Source organism: Talpa occidentalis, unplaced genomic scaffold, assembly GCF_014898055.3.
Source record: "Talpa occidentalis isolate TD23 unplaced genomic scaffold, MPIMG_talOcc4v2.1 talOcc4.14, whole genome shotgun sequence".
In the NCBI taxonomy this organism is placed as follows: domain Eukaryota; kingdom Metazoa; phylum Chordata; class Mammalia; order Eulipotyphla; family Talpidae; genus Talpa; species Talpa occidentalis.
The window spans coordinates 25,632,008-25,654,937 of NW_023601433.1; the positions used below are offsets into that span (position 1 = coordinate 25,632,008).

At 38.3% G+C, this 22,930-nt stretch overlaps 2 protein-coding genes and 1 pseudogene across 2 annotated transcripts in view; 2 read left to right on the forward strand and 1 right to left on the reverse strand.

Annotated features, from left to right (window-relative positions):
* LOC119244449 (putative ankyrin repeat domain-containing protein 19) overlaps positions 1-22,930 on the forward strand; it is a 279,339-nt gene that overhangs the window by 88,963 nt on the left and 167,446 nt on the right. The window lies entirely within an intron of this gene.
* LOC119244460 (ankyrin repeat domain-containing protein 26-like) overlaps positions 1,240-22,930 on the reverse strand; it is an 88,277-nt gene continuing 66,586 nt past the window's right edge. Inside the window, exons 10-18 of the mRNA XM_054694651.1 lie at positions 22,754-22,885; positions 20,222-20,359; positions 14,947-15,129; positions 14,237-14,389; positions 13,573-13,603; positions 13,149-13,281; positions 6,935-7,148; positions 5,282-5,402; positions 1,240-1,662 (exon numbers count right to left, since the gene is read on the reverse strand). Of these exons, the coding sequence (XP_054550626.1) occupies positions 1,240-1,662; positions 5,282-5,402; positions 6,935-7,148; positions 13,149-13,281; positions 13,573-13,603; positions 14,237-14,389; positions 14,947-15,129; positions 20,222-20,359; positions 22,754-22,885 (1,528 nt within the window). The remainder of the gene's footprint in view (positions 1,663-5,281; positions 5,403-6,934; positions 7,149-13,148; positions 13,282-13,572; positions 13,604-14,236; positions 14,390-14,946; positions 15,130-20,221; positions 20,360-22,753; positions 22,886-22,930) is intronic.
* Positions 21,354-21,711, forward strand: LOC119244451 (transmembrane protein 256-like; annotated as a pseudogene).

The window sequence follows — 22,930 nt, forward strand, 5'->3', positions numbered from 1 at the left end:
GATAGAGCTTCCATATGATCCAGCAATTCCACTCCTAGGTATTTACCCAAAGGACACAGACACATCAATTCCAAAGAGCACCTGCACCCCTATGTTTATAGCAGCACTGTTTACAATAGCTAAGCTTTGGAAACAACCCAAATGCCCAAAAATAGATGACTGGATCAAGAAGATGTGGTACATATACACCATGGAATATTAATCCGCATTCAAAAAAGATAAACACATGCAATTTGCAGCAACATGGGTGGAGCTAGAAGGGATCATGCTCAGCGAAATAAGCCAGAAAAAAAAGAAAAATACTGGATGGTCTCACTCATAGCAGGAATCTAGAAAACTAAATAAGGGACCAGGAAAAAGAAAAACTGTAAGAAAGAAAAAATCAAAATCAACAAACAACTATGAACCAGAGACACACTATGGGGGGAGGGGTGGGAAAGGAGGGGCTGGGTCAAAATAAGGGAGTTGCAATTGTATAGGGAACATAAAAATTAAAAAAAAAATTGAGGACAAAAAGGGTGATTAGATACGCAAATTGTAGTAAATCTCTCCAATGCAATACTACTCAGTAATAATTTTAAAAATACATGCTGATATAAAAAAGTCTTTTAAAATTATTGAGGCACAGCAGTATATTTCAGTCATCTGCCTATTCTGCTCCCCATTTTGTCTTTGGTGAATCCTCTCACCCTCCCACACCTTGACCTGTACGCCAGCTCTTGTATAAAAATAAATCTTTAAAAAATAATAAAATAAAATAAAATAAAATAAAATTCATAGGTGACTCTATGCCTTTATATTGTGTAAAGCACCTCTCAGGTCTAATTGTTATTTACTGGACACAATAGATGGTTGTAAGCTGACAAAGCAAATATGATTATAGAGTCTATATATTTCTCACATTCACTAGATTCAATCTTTAGCCTTAACCAATTACTTCTTTTGAGTTTTCCTTCAGAAAGTTTGAAAAATATCATTCTTAATGGAATACTTACTTCTCTTGCTGCTTTTTCCTCTTCATACTTATATGTTCTTATTTCAAACGATTACATTCATCAATTAACTTGTCATTTGTTTCTTTTTGCTTCTCATTTTCAGTTTGAAGCCTTCTTATAGTGTCCTGAAGCTGGCCTTGAATATTCACTAATATCTCCTCTTTATTGTCAGTTTTGTTGTAAGCCTCATTCAGTTGCTGTTGAAGCAACATGTTTTCCCTTTGTTTGTGAGATAATCTCTCCTCTAAATGTAGCTTCTCCTCTCTTGTCCTTGGAAATGACATTCTAGGTCTCTCTCGGACTTGTGACTTTGACCACGATCTTGTACAGCAGCATCCTGTCTACGATGGCAGGATTCAACTTCTGATTTCAGTGTTTCTGTTTTTAGTTTTTCATTTTCCAATTGAGTGCTTAGCAAGTTATTTTCACACTTTAGAACAAGAAGTTGTTCACAATGTTGAGATACCGTTTTTGTAAGTCTTTCCTCACTCAGTTGTATTGTTTCTCGCAGAAAATCATTCATTTCTTCTAAAATTTCAATGGTCTTTTCTTTTTCCTGGTTTTTATTTTTCATTGTATTTATTTCCAGTTTTAGCATACTGATTTCATCCTGCAAAGTGTGGCTTTTATGTACTGGATCTTTCTCTCTTTCATTACTCTCAGAAGCCTAAGTAAAATATAGATTTTGTTAGCAGTCAACAAGATTACAATTTCTCTGAAATTAAAAGCAAATGATATGCTTATAAATGTAAAGATGGCAATAAAGGCTTTACAACTAAAACAAAATCAGTTGGACATCAAAATTTACATAAGTATAACTGCCCCAAAGTTCAGGAATTTAACTGAAGACTGAGTCCATGACGATAAAAAAAGGAAAAATGAGAAAACTAAGAATCTCAGAATTGGAAAGAGACTAGCTATGAATTACAACAAATGCAGAAGGCATAAAAGATTAGTGTATATCTTCAGACTGATTCAATTTCCTAAAAGTTTTTTTAAGCTACACATATGAATGAACTCATTTATGAATGAACTCATTTAGATGTCTCAGGAAGGGAGAAGTTAAAAATACAAGCAAACTACAGGATTTCCCCAGGTCCTCTGACTCTACTAGCGCTAGTGTACCAAACCGCATCTGCTTCCTTGGAGTAAATATATTGATACAAAAGAAGTCTTCTGTTTCAAAGCACTAAAGGTAAATAAGGTGAAATTTATATGCTCTCTTTAAAAATCATGAGATTATTCCCTGGTGCAGTTAGTTTTATTTCTTCTTCAAAATGTTTAAAATAGTAAAAATGTGAAATAGAAGACCACTGCAGAATTTGTGGTAATAAAATAATTATTGATAAATTGTCACTAAGTATATATTATGGCATATCATTTCTAAAACTCCTTATATGGACATAGTTGCTATTTAAGAGGAAAAAAAAAGTTACTTTCTCAAAACTAGAAAAGTTACATCCAAAGTATTATCTCTGACAATACTTCTGACGAACATAGATGCAAAAATTCCCAACAAAAATCTTAGCAAACTGGATTAAAAGGACTGAAAACAAGAGCCCCATGGCACCTAAAGGCCGTAAGGCATGGTGATTTGGGGGCTCTCTGGCTTGGCATGCAGCCACATGGGGGCCGCCCTTCCCCCACTCCATACCTCATCCATGTTCCCTCAACCCCCAGCCTGGCAGGCTCCAACTGCAGTGGCGGTGGTGGGTTCCTTGCTCTACCCTCACCAGCTAGTCCTGGGGCTCTGGCAGTGAGACTTGTCCAGGCCCAGAGTGAGCTGGGGGAAAGAGTCCTACAGGCTGTGCACATGGCCATCATGGCAGGCTCTGAGCAGTGGTGCTATAGGAGTCCTTGCTGCACCAGCCAGATAGGACACTGGCAAGCAGCTAAGAAAACGGCCTCACACAGTGGGGCCGAAGCTCAAAGAGCCTCACAACGTGGGGCTGAAGAAAAAGGGCCTCATCATGGGGCTGAAGACTTTTGAAGAGCCTCACACCATGGGGCTGAAGAGTCCTTGTGCCTCACACCGTGGGGCTGAAGATTAAATATCCCTCTGGTTTTTGTTCTTGGTCATAAGAAGAAAGAACTTCTCAGTAAATACATTGGGCAATAAATTATACATATAAAAATACTGTAAATACATGGCATGGAGAATTACCTACTTAAAAATTAAACACTCAATAATTTGGCCCACTTGACAATGGGAAATTATTATTGTGCAAGGGCATGCCTGATAAGTAACCCAGAGCTGGCCGCAATTTTCCTTATATGGAAGTTCCATAAAGAAGCTTCCCAATGATTCATAAAGTTGATTACGCTAGGAGTTTCTAGGTAGAAAAAAGTTCTAATAACTGATAACTGGGAAGCAACTGGTCTCTAGCTGCAGGCCATATAGATAGAGGAGTCTCCTGATACTGTAGCCTTGGCGGATAGGGAGGTGCCAAGGACTATTAGCTGTCTTAGGTAGTTGTTTAAGCTGAAATAATGAGTATAAGTTTTAATTATCTATTAACTTTAAGGTCACCTCTTTTCTCAAAACACGTGGGCACCAAAGGTCCATGGGAAAGGAATGTACTGATTGTTTCTGTTTTGTGTCTATGGATGCAATGATGTAATCCCACCGCTTGCCTTAATGTATAAAGACCCGCTGAGACCCTCAGCAGGAGATACTTGCGCCAGAGAGAGTGTCTGTGTCTGCCTCACTCCCTTTCCCCTCAGCCCTCAAGTTTCACCAACACTGTCTCATCCTTTCAGGGACACCTGACCTGACATTTTGCTGGAGCTGGTCTTCGGCACAGTGGCCTGCTCTCCAACAGCTCAGACTCATCAAACAGCTCTTCTGCATAGCCATATGCACGACCACACCTTGCCCCACTGAAGCATGCCAGCTCTTCAAGCCTCCAGCCCCACTAAAGCTGGTTCTGCAGGCCCACCATCAATGAGCTTGCTTGTCAGGACTGGACAAGCAGTCACAGTTGCACTTTTTGAATATGACACTGGGATTGAAGTGGACCAATCATGTTTAAGCTCTCAATGGACCAATCTGACTGGTTCCATTCCAGGATTTTTTGAGCCCATTGAGGATTCTAAATTAGCCAATAAGGTGGTGTTTGAAAGGTGGGAACCCTGATGAGGATAAAAGCCCGCACAACAACTGACTTGATGCATTGAGCAGATCCTTTCATCAGACCCTTCACAGACAAATTTAACGGGACAGCAAGATTTCCACAGATCTTCACAGAGAACCCCACAGCTCTCTGTAGAATTTTGTAGGGACCACTGACACTTCCATAGTCTTCAACACTTCCAAGACCGCTGCAGACTGTGAGACCACCACAGATCTTTGCTTCAATCTGCAGTCTTGTAACTGGATCCTTGCAGCCTCCAGAGGTTACGAAGCAAGGTGACTGTGTTGGGGTAAATTGTGCTGGCCTCAGCCCACTGCCTGTGGATGGTCCCCGCCCCAGACCCCAGTTAGGCTAGCTCTGGCCACACCTCTCTGGAACCAACAAGCCCTGACCTGAGTGCAGATCAGATTGGACGCTTCCCCTTTAATATCAGGCTCTAGGAGTCAAAACTGAACCAATCAGGTTTGAGCAAAATGGACCAATCAGGAGGGAGTTAAGACAACCAATCAAGTTCCAGTCTACTTCATTAATTATTCAGATTGAAAAATGGAAAATGAGCTATTAGTGCTAAATGGTCCAATCAGATGCTTAGGATTGAAAATGGCCTGTTCAGGCTTATTCAGTGGGGGCCCCTGAAGGGGATACAAGGCAGAACAAGAGCCAGCCTGAGGCAGATGCAGCAGTGGTTTCTGTGGAGGTCTATTGACGTGTGGAAGTCTAAAGTCTACAAGGTTTACATTCTACAGAGGTCTGGTGAGTCCCATGGGGGTGGACTGCTTGATGCATCTCTCTTCAGAGTCCAGAAGCAGAACCTTTCTTCTTTGAAAATGGTTTGATGAAAGCTTTCTCTTCAAACAGCAATATGACTCCTTCTTTCTTCTGAAGCTTGGAGCAGAATGCTTCTTCAGAGGTGGTTCAATGAATCCTTCACTCTTCAGAGGATGGCTGCACACTGACTCAAGCTGGCTTTTGCTCTGCCTGGTATCTCCTTCAAGGCACCCCCTTCTACAAGCCTGACTGGACCATTGTAAATCCTAAGCATCTGATTGGAATGTTTGAAACCTCAACAATAGACATCAAATTAACATGATACTATAACTAGTTTAGATTATAGCGTTAGAAATATTAAAAGTTTGCCAGGGAGGAACTTGCCTTCATTAAATCGCTTCTTAGAGCTCTCAGTTCCATAACTACTGCTGACAGTGTGGACTCCAGCTGCTGCTTCACTTGAGCACCACTCCTGTAGTGCTCTTCTTCTCTTTGCAGCCTATCCCTAAGTGTTCCAATAAAAAGTCAGTATATGAACGGTACATATGACTCTAGGAAGTATTGCAGAGAGAAAAATTTTGAAATGATACTGTACAGTTAGGGTTAAAGTTAACCTTTTTGCTCCACATAGTTATTGGTACTGTCTTTGCATAGTTTAGTTACAAATTTAAAAGGGAAGTTTTTTTTTTTTTTAAACAAGCTTACAAATACACTAGGAAAAAAAGTTCAACTTCACAAAATATTACAGTTACTACTAAAAATGATTCACAGTGTAGACAGCATCTGCAGATTTCTTTCACACAACATCCATCTGTAGATCACTATAATCCAACACTAGGTGAGGGAATCTGTTAGCTGTTGCCCTACTCTTTTTATGTTTCTACTTTTGCAACACTTTCCACTGAGCTTGTTGGTTACTAGGTATTTTAGAAATCATTTTTATACTCCTTTTGGAACAAGACAACCCATATTCACTAAGTATAATAAAAAGTAATATGTGCTTTTAGCACAGACCTAGAAATAATTTGATATAGTAGGAGAGAATTGTTGAATACATTATTCAGTAATCACTTTCCACTTTTCTTTTTATTCCATGCATAGGTTAAGAATAAGACTACATAATTTTTTGTTTGCAGTAATTTTATTATTTATTAAACTTTTTATTTTTTAACATGATTATTTATCTTTATACAACATTTGATTTCCCTGCTCATATGTAGTCCCCATAAATTTCCCACCACCACATCACCCATGGACTATACATTTTTAAAAACATCTTCTGTCTTCAGAAAAGTGGCCATTTCATGTGTGTTGTTGGAAATGGAAATTCATATAAACTCTCGTGAGAACAATTTAGAAATATAGATCAGAGACATTTCAGCATTGCTGCACTTCAGCCAAATACTATACTGAAGATTTTTTTTCTTCAGTATACAGATTAATACAAAAGGAAATCCTTGCAGCAATAGTTATAACACAGTATTCCATATGGTATACTTCTATATGGTCATTAAAAGCATGATTTGGAAGACTACACAGTAAATTATTAGCAAAAGTATTCACTATCAAAAACTTGCTATACTATTTCCAAGAATTTCATATTCCACAGCACTAAATAAAGGTTTCTACTCTGTAAAATCCTAGAAGACAAGTTGGCAATTACAAACTTCTCTCTTGGGCCTCCCCTGGTGGTGCCGGCAGTTGAGCGCTGCACTATGAAGCTGTTCGCAGCCTCTGCAGCACCGGTTTGATCCCGACCAGTGAGGGTCCCACATGGCACGGCAGATATATCCTGTCTTACCCGCTGCTCCCCTCAGGAGTGTATTTCGTTAGTTTGCCTGTCCTGTTCCCTGCTCTGTCTCTGGTGAATTCTCTCACCCTCCCATGCATCTGGCCTGTACCCCAGTTCTTGTATAAATAAATAAATCTGAAAAAAAAAAAACCTTGTAAAAAAATTAAAAAAAACTTCTCTCTTATGTATTTGTAGTATTAAACGAAATAGTTGAAATATGTCTTTAAAACCAAAATGCTCAATACCTCAAATTGCAGCAGCAGTATTCTTGTTTCAAATTTTGCTGCTTAAGCTGTGAGCTTATGTCTTTTGTTGCTAATAGCTCCGTTTTTAGTGCACAATTCTCATCTTTCATTTTTCTATATTTTTTCTTAAGTAGTTCACAGTGATTATCTTTAATTTCACATAATCTTTTATGTGGACAAATTAAATCCTGGCATTTTGAAAAGTTAATAAAATCTGAATCAGGGAGAAAACACAAAGAGAAAAACAAAATATATAAGTACTCTTTTTTTTGCATATAAATGGCAGTACATTTTCTCAATCACTCATCCATACCTTAAACAGATACATACATATTGAGTACCTACAAAGTGGAAAAAATTATATTAAACTCTGCAGACAGAACAGATGGGAACAATGGCTCTTATTTAGCTTAAGGGACAGATAAAGTTTAGCGTAAAGTCTAAATTCCTACAGATACTACAAGAAAACAAAATTCTATGCTCACATGACAGCACTTGATCTAGAGTAGGCCCAGGGAAGAGGTCCCTGAGGAACAGACTGTTGCCCTGAGGAATGAAGGAGAAGCAGAAAGCAAAGGAGAAAGAAAGCCACTCTAGGTAGGGGACAACATGTGCTGAAGTTTTATTACAATCTGCTTCTAGCCAAGAGGAAGTAACAGGTACTAATTTACCCTCCTACCTGAAACAAGCAAAAACAAAACAGAAAAAAAAATACAATAAAAAATAATGATTTTCAAGACAAAGGACTTCAGGTAATGAAAGACAATGCCCCAGCAGATCACTAGCTTAAGATAATTTCCAGATCATGACACAGGGAGAAGGTACTAAGGTGACATCTACCAGATACTTTTAGGTGAGGTGATGAAATTGAGGGTCTGGTGAAACCAAGAAGATAGAGATCACAGGTCAGATCACTGAAGAGAAAAGGGAAGAATCAAGAAAGAGCTCTGAAGATCTACAGAGGGGCCTTCTGGAGTATTCAACAGAGTAATAGGCAGTGAATTCATATGAAGAAGCCACCTGAGACAAAGGAGAAAAAATATCTGAAAAGAATAAACTGCACCAGGAATAGTGGTGCTTCCTTTAGCTAGCTTGGAAAAATTCATAATTAACAGGACAATGAATAGAGCAGTGAGAAAGGTCTTGCCTTGGTATTGGGAAATAATTAGCCTGAGGGCATTACTCTGGATTCACCCAACAGATGAAAAGAGCAAGACCATGAAGGATCAAACTGTTTATAAGTAACTTAACTGGAAAAAAAGAAAAAGAAGAAGAGTAAAGTCATGGAAGCTATTTTTTTCCCAAATAAGTAGCAGATTATATGAAAAATATAATGAGATTATATGAGATTATATGGAAAATATAATCTCAGAGATGACAAATGTTCTGGTTGGGAATAAACATATATTATAGTATATGTGCTGCCGAAGCGAGCACATGGAAATAAACATATATTATAATCACACACACACACACACACAAGACTAGTAAGGATGACCTTGGTGAACTGTGAGAAAAATTTTAAATGGCCATGATACAATTCTCCAAAGAGTTAGGGGAAAGAAAAAAAAAAAGTATTTTGAAAAAATGACCACAAACTTTCTAAACTTCATGAGAACTGTAGTTCCACAGGCCGAGGTAGTATCTGTGTAAGACAGGAGAAACAAAAGTAAACTGCTGTAATTTTGTCATACTGCATATGATATGGTATAGTAGTACTTGAATGTGGACAGTGATAAGTTAGTCTTACACTATAAACGCTACAACCACCACTAAAAGAGTGAAACAAAAGAGTTATAGCTAATTATCTAATATAAGGAAATAAACTAAGTCATACAAATCACTTGATATTCTAGAAGGAAACAAAAGAAGGGGAACAAAGAGCTGGTGAGGCAAACAGAAATCAATCAGCATGATAACAGATTAAACCTAACTGTATATATATATATATAGAAATTACATTAAAAGAAAATCATATGAAAACTTCAATGTAAAGGCATATGATCAAACTGAATCAAATAGCAAGTCCAACTAAATGCCACCAACAAGAAATGCAAGTTGAAAATAAAGGCACACATTTGTTAAAAGCATGGAAAAAGATATATACACTAATACCTGACAAAAAAGGAAGGTGAGCTGGTGTGGCTATGCTAATACCAGACAAAGTAGTTGTCAGAGCACAGACTATAATCAGCAATAAACCAGACAATTTCACAATAGAAGGGTCACTCTATAGGAAGGATAATAATCCTCTACGTTTATGAACTTAACACTAGCTATAGAATGCATGAAGCAAGTATCCATTTATGATAGTAACTCTAACCAAAATGGTGATGGAAGGAATCTACCTTAATATAATAAAGGCTATATACCACAAACTAACAACCACATTATATTCAATGGTGAAAAACTGATAACTTTCCCCTTACGATTGGGAACAAAGCAAGATGCCCATTGTTACCCCTTCTTTTTAACTTAGTACTAGAGGTTTTGGTCAGAACAATCCGACAAAATCAAGAAACAAAGGGAATACAAGTCGGAAAGAAGTGAAACTATCACTACTTACAGATGATATATTATATTTAGAAAAATCCCAAAGACTCTATCAAAAAACAATAAATGAATATAGAAACAAAAAATGAATATAGCAAAGTAGGAGGTTCAAAATCAATATATAAAAATGATAGTAATTTAATAAGCAGTCATTATCAAAATGGCCATCCTACCAAAAGCAATTTACAGATTTAATGCTATTCCAATAAAAATTTCAATGACATTCTTCAAAGAAATACAACAAATATTGATGAAATTCATATGGAGCCAACAAAAATCCAGAATAGCCAAAGCTCTTCTGAAAAAAAAAAAAAAAGAAGGGAATGGAGGTATCACATTCCCAGACTTCAAGCTACAAAGCCATAATAATCAAAACTGCATGGTATTAGAACAAGAACAGACACACGGACCAATGGAACGAAATAGAAAATTCAAAAATAAACCCAGATTTATGGGCAACTAATCTTTGACAAGGGAGCAAAGAATATGCAATGGAGCAAGGAAAGTTTGTTCAATAAATAGTGCTGGGAATACTGGGTCACCACATGCAAAAGAATGAAGCTTGACTGGTGCCTCACACCATGCACAAAAGCCAACTCAAAATGGATTAAAGAACTAGACATAAGACCTGAAACTATAAAATAAATAGAAGGAAATATAGGTAAAACACTACATGACATACACCTCAGTAATAACTTGAAAGACACATCACCCAAAGCAGTGATAGTGAAGGAACAGATAAACAGCTATGGCTACATCAAATTAAAAAGCTTCTGTACCGCAAAAGAGACAGTAACCAAAACAAAGAGACACCCCACCAACTGGGAGAAAATTTTTGCACACAACGCGAATGATAAAGGACTGATCACAAAAATCTACAAAGAGCTGCGGAGACTCAACAAAGACAAAGTAAACAACCCAGTCAAAACATGGGCAGAAGAGCTAAAAACAAATTTCTCCAAAGAGGAAATGCAAATGGCCAACAGGCATATGAAAAATTGTTCAACATCACTTGTAATCAGGGAAACGCAAATCAAAACTACAATGAGATACCATCTTACACCAGTGAGAATGGCACATATTAAAAAAACTAGCAACAACACATGTTGGGGAGGATGTGGAGAAAAAGGAACCCTCCACTGCTGGTGGGAATGCAAACTGTTCCAACCACTATGGAGAGCTGTGTGGATATTTCTCAATCTGCTAAAGATGGAGTTTCCATATGATCCAGCAATTCCACTCCTAAGGTATTTACCCAAAGGACACAGAAACATTAATTCAAAAGGGCGCCTGCACCCCTAGATTTATAGCAGTACTATTTACAATAGGTAAGCTATGGAAATAATCATAATGCCCCCAAATAATTGACTGGATCAAGAAGCTGTGGTACATATACACAATGGAATATTATTAAGCAATCAAAAAAGATAAATACATGCAATTTGCAGCAACATGGATGGAAATGGAAGGGATCATGCTCAGTGAAATAAGCCAGAAAGAAAAGAAAAATACCCGATGGTCTCACTCATAGCAGGAATTAAGAAAACCTAAATAAGGGATGAGGAAAAAGACTAATTATAATAAAGTAAAAATCAAAATCAACAAGCAACTATAGGCCCTCCCCTGGTGGCGCAGGCAGTTGAGTGCCACACTGTGAAGCTGTCTGCAGCCTCTGGAGTGCCAATTCAATCCCCATATCCAACGAGGGTCCCACATGGTGCGGCAGAGCTCTCCTGTCTTGCCAGCTGCTCCCCTCAGCAGTGTATCTCATCAGTCTGCCTATTCTGTTCCTAGCTCTGTCTCTGGTGAATATCTCACCCTCCCATGCATCTAGCCTATACCCTGGTTCTTGATTCTTGTATAAATAAATAAATAAAAAATCATTAAAAAAAGAAAAAAAACAAGCAACTATAAACCAGACACACAATACAGGGAGGGGGAGAAAGGAGTAGGATCAAAACACCAGGGATGGGAATTGTCTGGGGACTATAACCAAGATGAGAATGCATACATTGTACAAAAATGAAAATGATGTAAAAAATATACAAAACTGAAAAAACAAAAATAAAAATAAATAAATATAAAAAGAAAGAAATAAAATAAATGATTCATTTCTCTAATTTATCTTTCTCTTTTCTCTGACTACCCTTTTTTCCCTTCTTCCTTGCTTCCTTATTTTTCTTTGTTGTTCTTTCTCTAGTCTTTTTGAAGTTTCCTTTTATCATTTGTTACTATCACAAATAGCTATGTCTTGGACTTAAAGTCTGTTTGTTGTTGACTTATTAAAAGTGTTATATTATTCAATATACTATAGATTATAAAAAAAGACAATTTAAGAAAATTAAAAGGCAATTCACAGACTGGGAGAAAATTCTTGTAAAAACAAAGCTGATCAAGAAACTGTATTTTCAAAATGTCAGAACTCTCAAAACTCAACTAATAAGAAAACAACATAATTTTTAAATGATAAAAGATTTAGACACAGTTCAAAGAAGATAAACAGATGGCAAATAAGCTAACAGAAAGATACTCAATAGTATTGGTTATTTGGGAAATGCATACTAAAACCATAATAAAATACACATTTGAACACCTATCAGAATGGTAACATTAAAAAACTGGCAACAGGGCCTCCCCAGTGCTTGAGCACCCTGCTGTCCACAGCCTCTGCAGTGCGGGTTCAGTTCCTGGCCAGTTGGGGAGAAACCCACATGGCGAGGCAGACCTCTCTTGCCTCACCCGCTGCTCCCCTCAACAGTGTCTTCGGTCAGTCTGCCTGTTCTGCTCCCTGCTCTGTCTCTGGTAAATTCACTCACCCTCCTGTGCCTCTGACTGTACCCCGGTTCTTGCATAAATAAATAAATCTTTAAAAAAAACTGACAACAGTGAGCGTTGATGAAGATATGGAAGAACTAGAAATCTCATAAGCTTTGGGTGGGAATGGAAAATGGCACAAGCCCTTTAGAAAACAATTTGGTAGTTTCTTAAGAAGGGAATATAAAGGGGCTTGAGGAGACTTTGAGGGGTGATAGATGAGTTAACTATCTGGATTGTGAGGATGGTTTCATCTTTGTATACATATGTCAAAACTATCAAATTATACAATTTCTATAGGTGTGGTTTACCTAACAAAAGCTGTTGAAAACAAAAAGTCTTATTGTAGGAAAGACTACGCAGTCACTGAGACACAGATGAGAAAAGGACATGGAATAACACAAAATGCAACTAGTGGATGGTGGCCTTTAACCTAGAGCATTGAGAGATACTAGCTGGATTTTAAGGAAAGGGTAACATTATGAGATCTGAAGTTAAAACAATATATATGGCAATTATGTGTGCAGTACAGAAGAAGGTTTCCAGAGGTAAAATGTCAGGGGAAACATATCTGAGGATATTTCAGTATTCTAGGAGGGAAATAATGGGAATCTGACTTCGAGGAAAGGCCTAGGAGAGAGCAGAGTCAACAAAAAGTATCATGGGGATTCTCACAGCTCTTTGGCTGGAAGTAATCAATAGTTCTCATTTCATCTCAATATAAAACATATTTCTGAGATGAATAACATGAGAACAGATCTGTGCTCTATAGTGAAGTACTAGACAAAGTGTGCATGTGACACTACAGTATATGTGTTAAGACTTTATAATTAAACAATGCTCCTACCTTTACAATTCATGCAAAGTTGTTCCATTAACAACGTACAATTCTCATGTTCCGAGTAAAACGAGTCACAACCCATTGAGGCTGTTTCAGATGTCTGAGTTATGTCATCAGAGTCATCTGTAGGATTGATTTCCTGTTTGACATACAAATAAAAATATTTCAAAATGCTCAGTAACTATCAATAAATATGCTAAGTGTACAGAGGTGATAAATATTCACCTTTTTATAATAGCAAAAACACAGGTACTCCTTAAAGGAACTGACTTTCATGAAAAGGATACCTTTATATATGATTATTATTTATAAATTATTTTTAAAGTAAACATTTTTATAATGATTTAAGACTTTCAAGTTTTTCCTTATATCTTTTAAAATGTATTTTTACCACAGAATAATTTTTGTCCTTATTTATTCTTTACTATACCTTCTTCTCATTAGATGTTTTCTTTACAGGCCTATAAAAAGAAAAGATTTATTTTCAGGCAAATAGTAAATAGCCAAATACAAAGAATATCAAAACCTATTGTTATATAAAATCTTCTAACCCATACTTTCCTAAAAAGGGATTTAACACCAAGTTAAAAGAGTAATAACATTAAGGACCAAAGATGTACTGTAATATTAACAAATTATTAAATTTCTTCAAATTAACAATCAAAAGACAAAAAGGAAAATCAATGTTATTTACATGATTTCATAGGAAACATATTCTCAGGTTTTTTGTGGTGGTCATTTTCAATAAAAAACAAGCTTTTACTGGTACTAAAACCTAACTGAGAAGTATTGTTCAAGTCCTTATATGAAAAGAAACCTTTTTAAATCATCATGGTGGTGGTATGTATGGTAACATACATCTGAAGAGATATGAACCTATCACCTAAAATATAGACAGGGTTGTAAATGAGATGCTACAATAAAAAAGAAAATAATTGCTCATCCTCATCTATCGCATTTCAGGAGTATCTTTCCGATAAAGTTCATTTTCTCTTGCCTCAGTAAGTATGCCAGATTATGCTGTTTTATTTTCAGTAAAAAGTAATCACTGCTAATATTCCTTTATCAAGACAGGAAGAATTTATAGATTTTACCTTCCAACATACTGATTGTTTTCATGTCTCCTGCTGTCACCTTGCTCCGGAAATACTACACCAGCCGTCTCATGTGTTACTGTCAGAGCTTCTGTTGGCATATTCATTTCATAGGTGCTTTTCTTTCCTTTTTTTCTAGTCAAGCCAGGAACTCTAGTTAAAAATCCATAAGAAACTAATGTTTTAGAGGAAATCTATTGTAAACATTTAAAAAAAATGAAAAGTTCCAAAACTTATCTAGCCTATTTCATTTATTAACTCGGAAAGCCATGATGAAGTAACAACCATAAGCAAGGAAACATACTCCTTGCATCACTAACAAAAGACCCTGACCAAGGAACTGGCTAACTAACAAAACAAGCCCTAGAAATTTGACTACAGAATTGAGGCTAAAAGAGGGGAAGGAGAGGAAAAGGTGACAAAGTAACAGGGATGAGAATCCAGCGGTCTAGGATAAAGCACTCTGGGTGCTTTGGCGGTGAGGATCGTGTGGTAATATCCACCTGATGAGGTGGGAACCTGTCCCCTAAAACATGCACAGGCTTGTCAACCAATGTTCCTTCGATGAAGTCACCCAAAACTGACTGGTCCTCATTGTTACCTCTCAGCAGTATTTGTCTGACAAGTGTAAGATTTTTCTTGTGTTAGCCTAGAAGCTACATCATACAGTCTGAGTTCCAGAAGAGTAATCACTGCTAATATTCCTTTACCTATACAGGAAGAAATTATAGACATTGCTGCCATTATTCTGTCTTGATTCATGTCTTCTGCTGTCACCAGTCACTGAATGCAAAGCACCAGTCTTCCTGCTTACTTTAGGCACAGATACTGCTGAATTACATGTTTCATTTTTGCTCTTCCTTACTCCACTTTTATGCAAGCCAGGAATATTACTTCCAAAAAAGAAACCAAATGAAGCTAATGTTTTTAAAATATACTTATAATGATTTAAAACACAACTTTTGTAAAATAAAAATAAAATGGGAAGGGTTGAAGAGAAACAGGAAAAACAAAAACGAAGAACAATCAGGTTACAAAATGTAAAATACTGGAACAGAAGTCACCACAGTAATTTTGAAAACTCCTAAATGCTAAATTTAAAACCCAGAGTTCACTGACTCAGAGTTATGACACACACAGTTGTGGAAATACTAATTAGCCATATATGATGCTTATCAATTTCTTTTTAAATATAATAACATATAAATGGAAAAACAGTATTAGATACATACAATATGAATGAGGAAATCCAGGAAATATGCTGGGGCTGGGGTGAAAATGCCTATATGTTGGTTTGACTTCAGTTCATGACCAAATAAGTCACAATTCATCAGTCCCTCTTCCGAGAACAACAATTTGGTGTCACCCATGGACAAAACATAATGCCTTTCTTTTTTTTTAAAGATTCATTAATTTATTCATACAGGCACTGGGTACAGTCAGAAGCGCAGGAGGGTGAGAGAATTCACCAGAACCAGAGCAGGGAACAAAACAGGCAGACTGGGCCTCCCCAGTAGCGCAGTGGTTGAGCGCTGGGTTGCGAAGCTGCCCACGGCCTCTGCGGCGCCGGTTCGATCCCCGGCTGCTCCCCGGCCACCAGAGGAGGGTTCCACATGGCGCGCAGACCTCTCCTGCCGCCCGCTGCTCCCCTCAGCAGTGTACTTCGGTCCTTCTGCCTGCTCTGCTCCCCGCTCTGGCTCTGGTGAATTCTCTCACCCCCCCCCCCGCGCTTCTGACTGTACCCAGTGCATGTATAAACAAAACCAAACAAAGGAACAAATAAATAAATAAATAAAGCATGCCTCTAAATAAATAAATAAATAAATAAATAAATAAAACAGGCAGACTGACAAAATACACTGCTGAGGGGAGCAGTGGACGTGGCAGGGGAGGTCTGTCGCACCATGTGGGACCCTCGCCATCGGCCGGGGATAGAACCGGCACTGCCGAGGCTACAGGCAGCTTCCCAGCCCAGCACTCAACCGCTGTGCCACCAATGGAGGCCCAAAACATAATGCCTTTCTGAGAGCTGAGTGCTCCAGTCCCATACACCAAGAGATCTAAGAGGGGTGGCAGCTTTGCATGCAGTGTGTACAGGCTCACAGACCACAGTCTCAGCAATGGACCCTGCACGGCCCAAGACTTGGCTCCACACACTCAGCTGCATCCAGGAACAGCTGGAAAACCCTGCTTTCAGCAGTCAGACGGGGCAGCATTCATTGAACTGCAGACCTTAATCTCCATTCTCCCCAAACCCTAGATTAGAAGAACAGGTGGTTGTGTTCAAAAACACCATGTTGGACAGCATACATTTCTCCTACCTTCGGGAACAATACAGACAAACATTGTAAGTTAATTTTATACACTGAGGGTTCATAATTCTGTGGCAAGAATTTTTTTTAAAGATTTATTTATTTTATTTTATTTATTTATACGTGCACTGGGTACAGTCAGAAGTGCAGGAGGGTGAGAGGATTCACCAGAGCCAGAGCGGGCAGCAGAGCAGGCAGAAGGACCAAAGTGCACTGCTGAGGAGAGCAGCGGGTGGCAGGAGAAGTCTGCGCGCCATGTGGGACCCTCCTCCGGTGGCCGGGGAGCAGCCGGGGATTGAACCGGCGCTGCAGAGGCTGCAGGCAGCTTCGCAACCCAGCGCTCAACCTCTGCGCCACCAGGGAGGCCCTAACTCCTATAATATACTAGTTGCTTCTTTAAGTAATAACATATAAATAATTTTTTTCTATTCAGATCCATTTGACCTTACATAAAATACCATAATACCAGTAAAAGGTTTAAAAGTGAGGAAACATATGACCGGGCTTAACCCCCACAATGGAGAACATTCATAGAGCAAATACTGCATATTGCAGAGAGCCAAAGGAATCCCAAAGGGCATATAATTGACAAGTAGACTTTCAGCAGGGACCCACACAAGACTGTTTAGTCTAAGTGAGAATAAGTATAAAATGTACAACAAAACACACAGGTTAAACTCCATTCACTCAGTAAGTCTTCAGGGGATAATATTCCAGCCCAGTTTCGGCACTGAAATAATAGCAGAGATCAGACCAAAATCCTACCCCTGAAAAATGAAGTAAACAGATGATGAACTAGATGGCCAAACATATATCCTGCTAGAGAATACCATAGCAGAGAAAGGAAATTTGGAGGTTTGTAAGCAGGTGAGGCATAAGAATATGACTCAAAATGGCCAACCCAGATATTGCTGAGAAAGTGGCTTAGGAGAAAGTGGCTTTGAAGGAATGAAAGGATTGGTCTGATTGGAGCCCAAGCCACAGCTGCAATGAGTATTGGTAGATATTAAGACAAAATATCTGCAGTTCAAATATAAAGTTGGAGATCACTAATACATACAAGAAAGTAACAGTCATGAGACAGAAGATCAAGAACTGAATGTTAAAGCTCCTCAATTTATATAAAAGGAGGATGCAGTTGAAGAGAAATAGGAAACACAGACTAAGATGGAAGAACAAGAAATGCTTGGGGGGAACCTGATACATGAGTTTACCCTTGGAAAATACAAGTCCTGAGAATCAAATGAAGAACTCATTTTGAAGGAGAGATTTCCATTATGCAAAAGTGTTCACTGGTCTAATAAGAAATGTGTGGATTTTGTAACATGAAAAATCACTGGTAATCTGTAAAATTTGGAGAAAGTTGGGAAAATTACTGTTTAAGAGTGAACACAAGAAAAATTAGATGGACAGTTCTGTAGGACTTAGCCAAGTATCACAGCCATGGAGGACAACATTTTCTTCTTCTTTGACTGTATTTTGCAATACCCAGTCACAACTATTTGGTATTTTTGGTACTACTCTACTTTTTCTCAAACCACCTCTTTGTGACATTCAATGGACAACAAAAAGGTGGATCAATTGAAATTCATAAACTCTTATGAGCAAAATATTCTGAGTATGTGTCCATTAATTGAATTTGTAGAGCAAAGTCACTAAACAAAGGAAATGACAAAATTAAAATAAAATAAATCTAGGACATAGGAATGAAAATTGAGGCTGAGAGTGGGAGAGTTAGAGGGGGTGAGAACACACAGGAGGGGCCTAAGGTCTAGAGTAAAGCAGTGTGGGTGTGATGGTGGAGGGTGTCCTGTGGTAACATCCATCTGATGAGGTGTGAACTTATCCCCTAAATCATACACAGGTTGTAAATGAATGTTCCCTCAACAAAGGGGCAAAACACAAAGTGATTCTCATAGTTCATAGTTTGGCAGTATTAGTCTGATCAGGGTGAGATTTCTCTTGCCTTGGACTGTCAATTGTATTATGCTGCTTGTTTACCACAGTTATCACTGCTAATATTCCTTTAAACTGAAAGGTAATATCAGCTGTGTCATGACTCCTGCTATCCACATTCACTGGAAGGGCAGGACCACTCTTCTTGTTTGTTTGGCCAACAGATTTTTTTTTTTTTTTAAACGTGGTTTTATTTTTTTTTAATTTTTTTTAATTTTATTTTTTTTTAATTTTTTTTATAGAGGCATGTTTTTTTTAATTTTTATTTGTTTGTTTTGTTTTTGTTTATACATGCACTGGGTACAGTCAGAAGCGCAGGAGGGTGAGAGAATTCACCAGAGCCAGAGCAGGGAGCAGAGCAGGCAGTAGGACCGAAGTACACTGCTGAAGGGAGCAGCGGGCGGCAGGAGAGGTCTGCGCACCATGTGGGACCCTCCTCCGGTGGCCGGGGAGCAGCCGGGGATCGAACCGGCGCCGCAGAGGCCGCGGGCAGCTTCGCAACCCAGCGCTCAACCGCTGCGCCACTGGGGAGGCCCTGGCCAACAGATTTTGATGAAGGTGATAAATCGTTGTTTTGCTTCTTTGCTAACTTCTTCAGGAAACCAGGACCCATCCTTAAAACAAAGTAACAACTATAAGCAAGAAAACACTTCTTTGTCTCAAAGCCACAAGTCCAATTCTGATACCACGTGATAGTACATTTATGATATGCTGTAGCTGAGCATCTGGGAGGTTTTAAAAAGGGACTAACAAATACACAGCAGGTCACCAGAGAAGGAGTTAGGGGAGAAATAGCTCCCTCCACACAGAGATTATAACGTGAACAATAGGATAGAGCACAACACATCAATGTGTTTCCTAAACTTGCAAAGGACAGAACAAAACACTGAGAGTTGAGTACATCCAGAAATTCTGAAACATACTGAATGCAAAACTCAAAAGCTTTGAGTTTACTATGGAAAAATACTGATGCTTAGATGAGAGACTAATAATTAAATGTGTACTGTTTCTGGCCTTTGTTTTTTTTTTTTTTTAATATAAATGTGCACCTGATTGAAAAAGAGTACTAGAACATATATTGGAGAACACCTTGTGGGTGAAAAAAGATTTATTTTTTAAATATTCAGTACATATATCTTGGAATGACTCGGGGTCATCCAAATAAGTTGTACCCCATCAGTTTCCTGTACTAAGAATAACAATTTGGAATCACCAATGGACAAAAAAAAAATTGCCTTTCTCACCTGAGTGATCTAGTACCATACACCCAGAGAGGAGCCCCGGCTGCAGATGCAATGAATACATGTCAGGAATTAAGGTAAGATCTGAGCAGAAATATAACTCTGGGCATCTTTATTAGCAGTTTCCATTTTTTTTAAAGATTTATTTATTTATACAAGAACTGGGGTACAGTCAGAGGCACAGGAGGGTGAGAGAATTCACCAGAGACAGAGCGGGGAGCAGAACAGGCCGAGAGATGGAAGACACTGCTGAGGGGAGAAGTGGGCAAGACAGGAGAGGTCTGCTTCCCCATGTGGGACCCTCGCCTGCCAAGATAGAACCAGCGCTGCAGAGGCTGCGGACAGCTTCACAGAACTGAACTCAACCGCCTGTGCCACCAGGGGAGCCCCAGTAAATAAATCTTTAAAAAAAGAAAAAGAAAAGAAAAGCCATCAGATAATTTTCCTTGAAATTTAAAGGAATATTTGATTGTTACCTTGTGACATTCTCATCTGGTTTAAGTTTAAGTCTCTTGCCATCTACCTTCATACTGGATTGTGACTCAGATTCTGATTCTGATTCTGATGAAGAACATGTATCACTTTGGCTTTTATTTTTCTGTTTATCTTGAACTCTAATTTAAAAGAAGAAACCATGTAAATCTCATGGTTTCTGAATAATGTAATGATTAATTGTAAATAAACAATTGTTACAAAATTCCAACATTATCCACCATCATTCCTTGATATATTCTTAAAACCATGATAAAATAACAACTACAAGCAAGGAAAACATTCCTTGCTTCAAAGTGACAAGTGCAATTAGATAGAATGTGATCGTTAACAGTACATTTAATTTATGACATGTTGTAAATGAGCAACTGGGAAGCTTTCAAAGTGGGGACAAAAATACAGCAAGTCACCAGGCAAGGAGCTGGGGGAGAAACAACATGGAGATAACTACATAAACACTGGGATAGGGCACATCGCATCAATGTGTTTCCTTAAACTTGAGAGGAAAAGAACCAATCACTGAGAGTTGAGTGCACCCAGAAATTTTGAAACATATGGAAACCCACACTGAAAAGGTGAGTTACTGTTGAAAGCTACTGATGCTTAGACAAGAGACTAATTATTAAATGTGTACGGTTCTTTGGCCTTTGTTTTCATAATGCAATAATGTGCACCCGATTAAAAAATATACGGGAACATATATTGGAAGAAATATGAGAAATTCCTGTGGGTTAAGACAGATTTATTTTTAAAATATTCACTACATGTATCTTGGAGTGACATCAGGGTCATATGCATGTAAGATGTACCTCATCAGTTTCCCCTGCCACGACCTCAAAATGGCATCACCCATAGACAAAAACAAAAGTTGTCTTTCTGATCTCAGTGATCCAGTACCATATACCCAGAGAGAGGACCCAGTGCAGGTGCAGTGAATACATGTCAGGAATTAAGCAGTGTAAATGTAACTTTAGGCATCTATCATATTCAAGGAAGTAAAAGTCTTGGGGCAAAAGATCCTGGGAAACCTCAATTTGTCCAAAGGTAATGGGCATTGAGAAGAAATAGGAAAAACAGACTGAGGTCAAAAAACAAGAAATGGGACCATCTACTGCCATGGCTGGGCCAGGGGCTACTCTCCGCCACCTAGCCACCGTGTCCGGAGCCAGGGCTGTAGGTTTGGCCGCCTACAGGGCGCATGGTGCCCCGTTCCCTGATGCCTAGGGAAGGAGCTCTTTTTCAAGGCCAACCAATACCACTTCTTACACAGCCTGGCCCTGTTAGGGGTGCCCCATTGTAGAAAACCCCTCTGGGAGGATTACTGCTAGCTTCTGGAACCACCTTATTTTGCACCAGATTTTACTACTACGGTCTGAATGGAGACCACAGCATCCAGAATTTGGCCCCTGTGGGAGGAAGCCTGCTAATCTTGGGATGGCTTGCCTTGGCTCTTTGAATTTCCTTTTGTTTAATTTCTGGGTAATTTTCTGAGTGTTGGATCTGGAAAGGGGTTGAAAGAGAAAGGTAAGTAAAGAATTTTGTAGTAAAAAAAAAAAAAAAACAAGAAATGGGAGGGAGAAACCTGGTGAGTTCTCCCACTGAAATTAACAGAGCCTAAAGTCAAATGAAAATATTACGTGGTGGGAGAATGATCGCCATCGAGGCAGACATTGCCCATGGGTCTAAAGAGGTATGTGTTGTTATCATAGAGTGAAAAATCCTTGTAACCTTTAGAAAGCAAGTTTGGACCATGCATGAGTGGGACCCTTACTGTTGAATGTTCAAGAGTGAAAACAGGAGAAAATGGGAATAGATAGTTCTGTGAGCCTTCAAGAGCTCATGAGATACAATGGGGGCATGGGGGGGCGGGTGTCACAATTCTTCTTGCTTGAATAGTTACAAATACATAATAATGTTATTTGTTATTTCTGTAATATTCTACTTCTTTTGGTCAACAAAAGGATAGAGAAATTTAAAAAAAAAAATTGAATGATCAAACAAGCAGACATCTCCTAATACAACTGCATTTATTAAATTTCACCTATTTATTGTATTAATCCATATATGCTAAAGAGAAATTAACGTATTTATTGCAAAAAACTCCTCCATATAGTCACTAAACAAAGGGACTTAAAAAAAAAAAAAAACCCGGAATATAAGACTACACAACTGAGTCTACTAGAAGGGGAGCACAAGGCATTGGGGGTCAGAACAAAACAAGGAGGGCCCAAGATCTGCAGTAAAGCACTATGCATGCATTGGTGGTGGGTGTTTACAGTAACATTAATCTAATAAGGCAGTAAGTTATCCCCAAAATAATACACAGAGTGGAAAACAAATCTTCCCTCTATGACATGACCAAAAACTCATTGGTTCACATCGTTCAAATTTTAGTTGTATTTGCCTGATAATGGTAACATCATTTTCCCCTAGGCTTCCCAGTTTCAATATACTGTATGATCAGAAAAGCAATTACAGATACTTCTTTGAAATTTAAAGGAATATTTGATTGTTACCTTGTGACATTCTCATCTGGTTTAAGTCTCTTGCCATCTACCTTCATACTGGATTGTGACTCAGATTCTGATTCTGATTCTGATGAAGAACATGTATCACTTTGGCTTTTATTTTTCTGTTTGTCTTGAACTCTAATTTAAAAGAAGAAACCATGTAAATCTCATGGTTTCTGAATA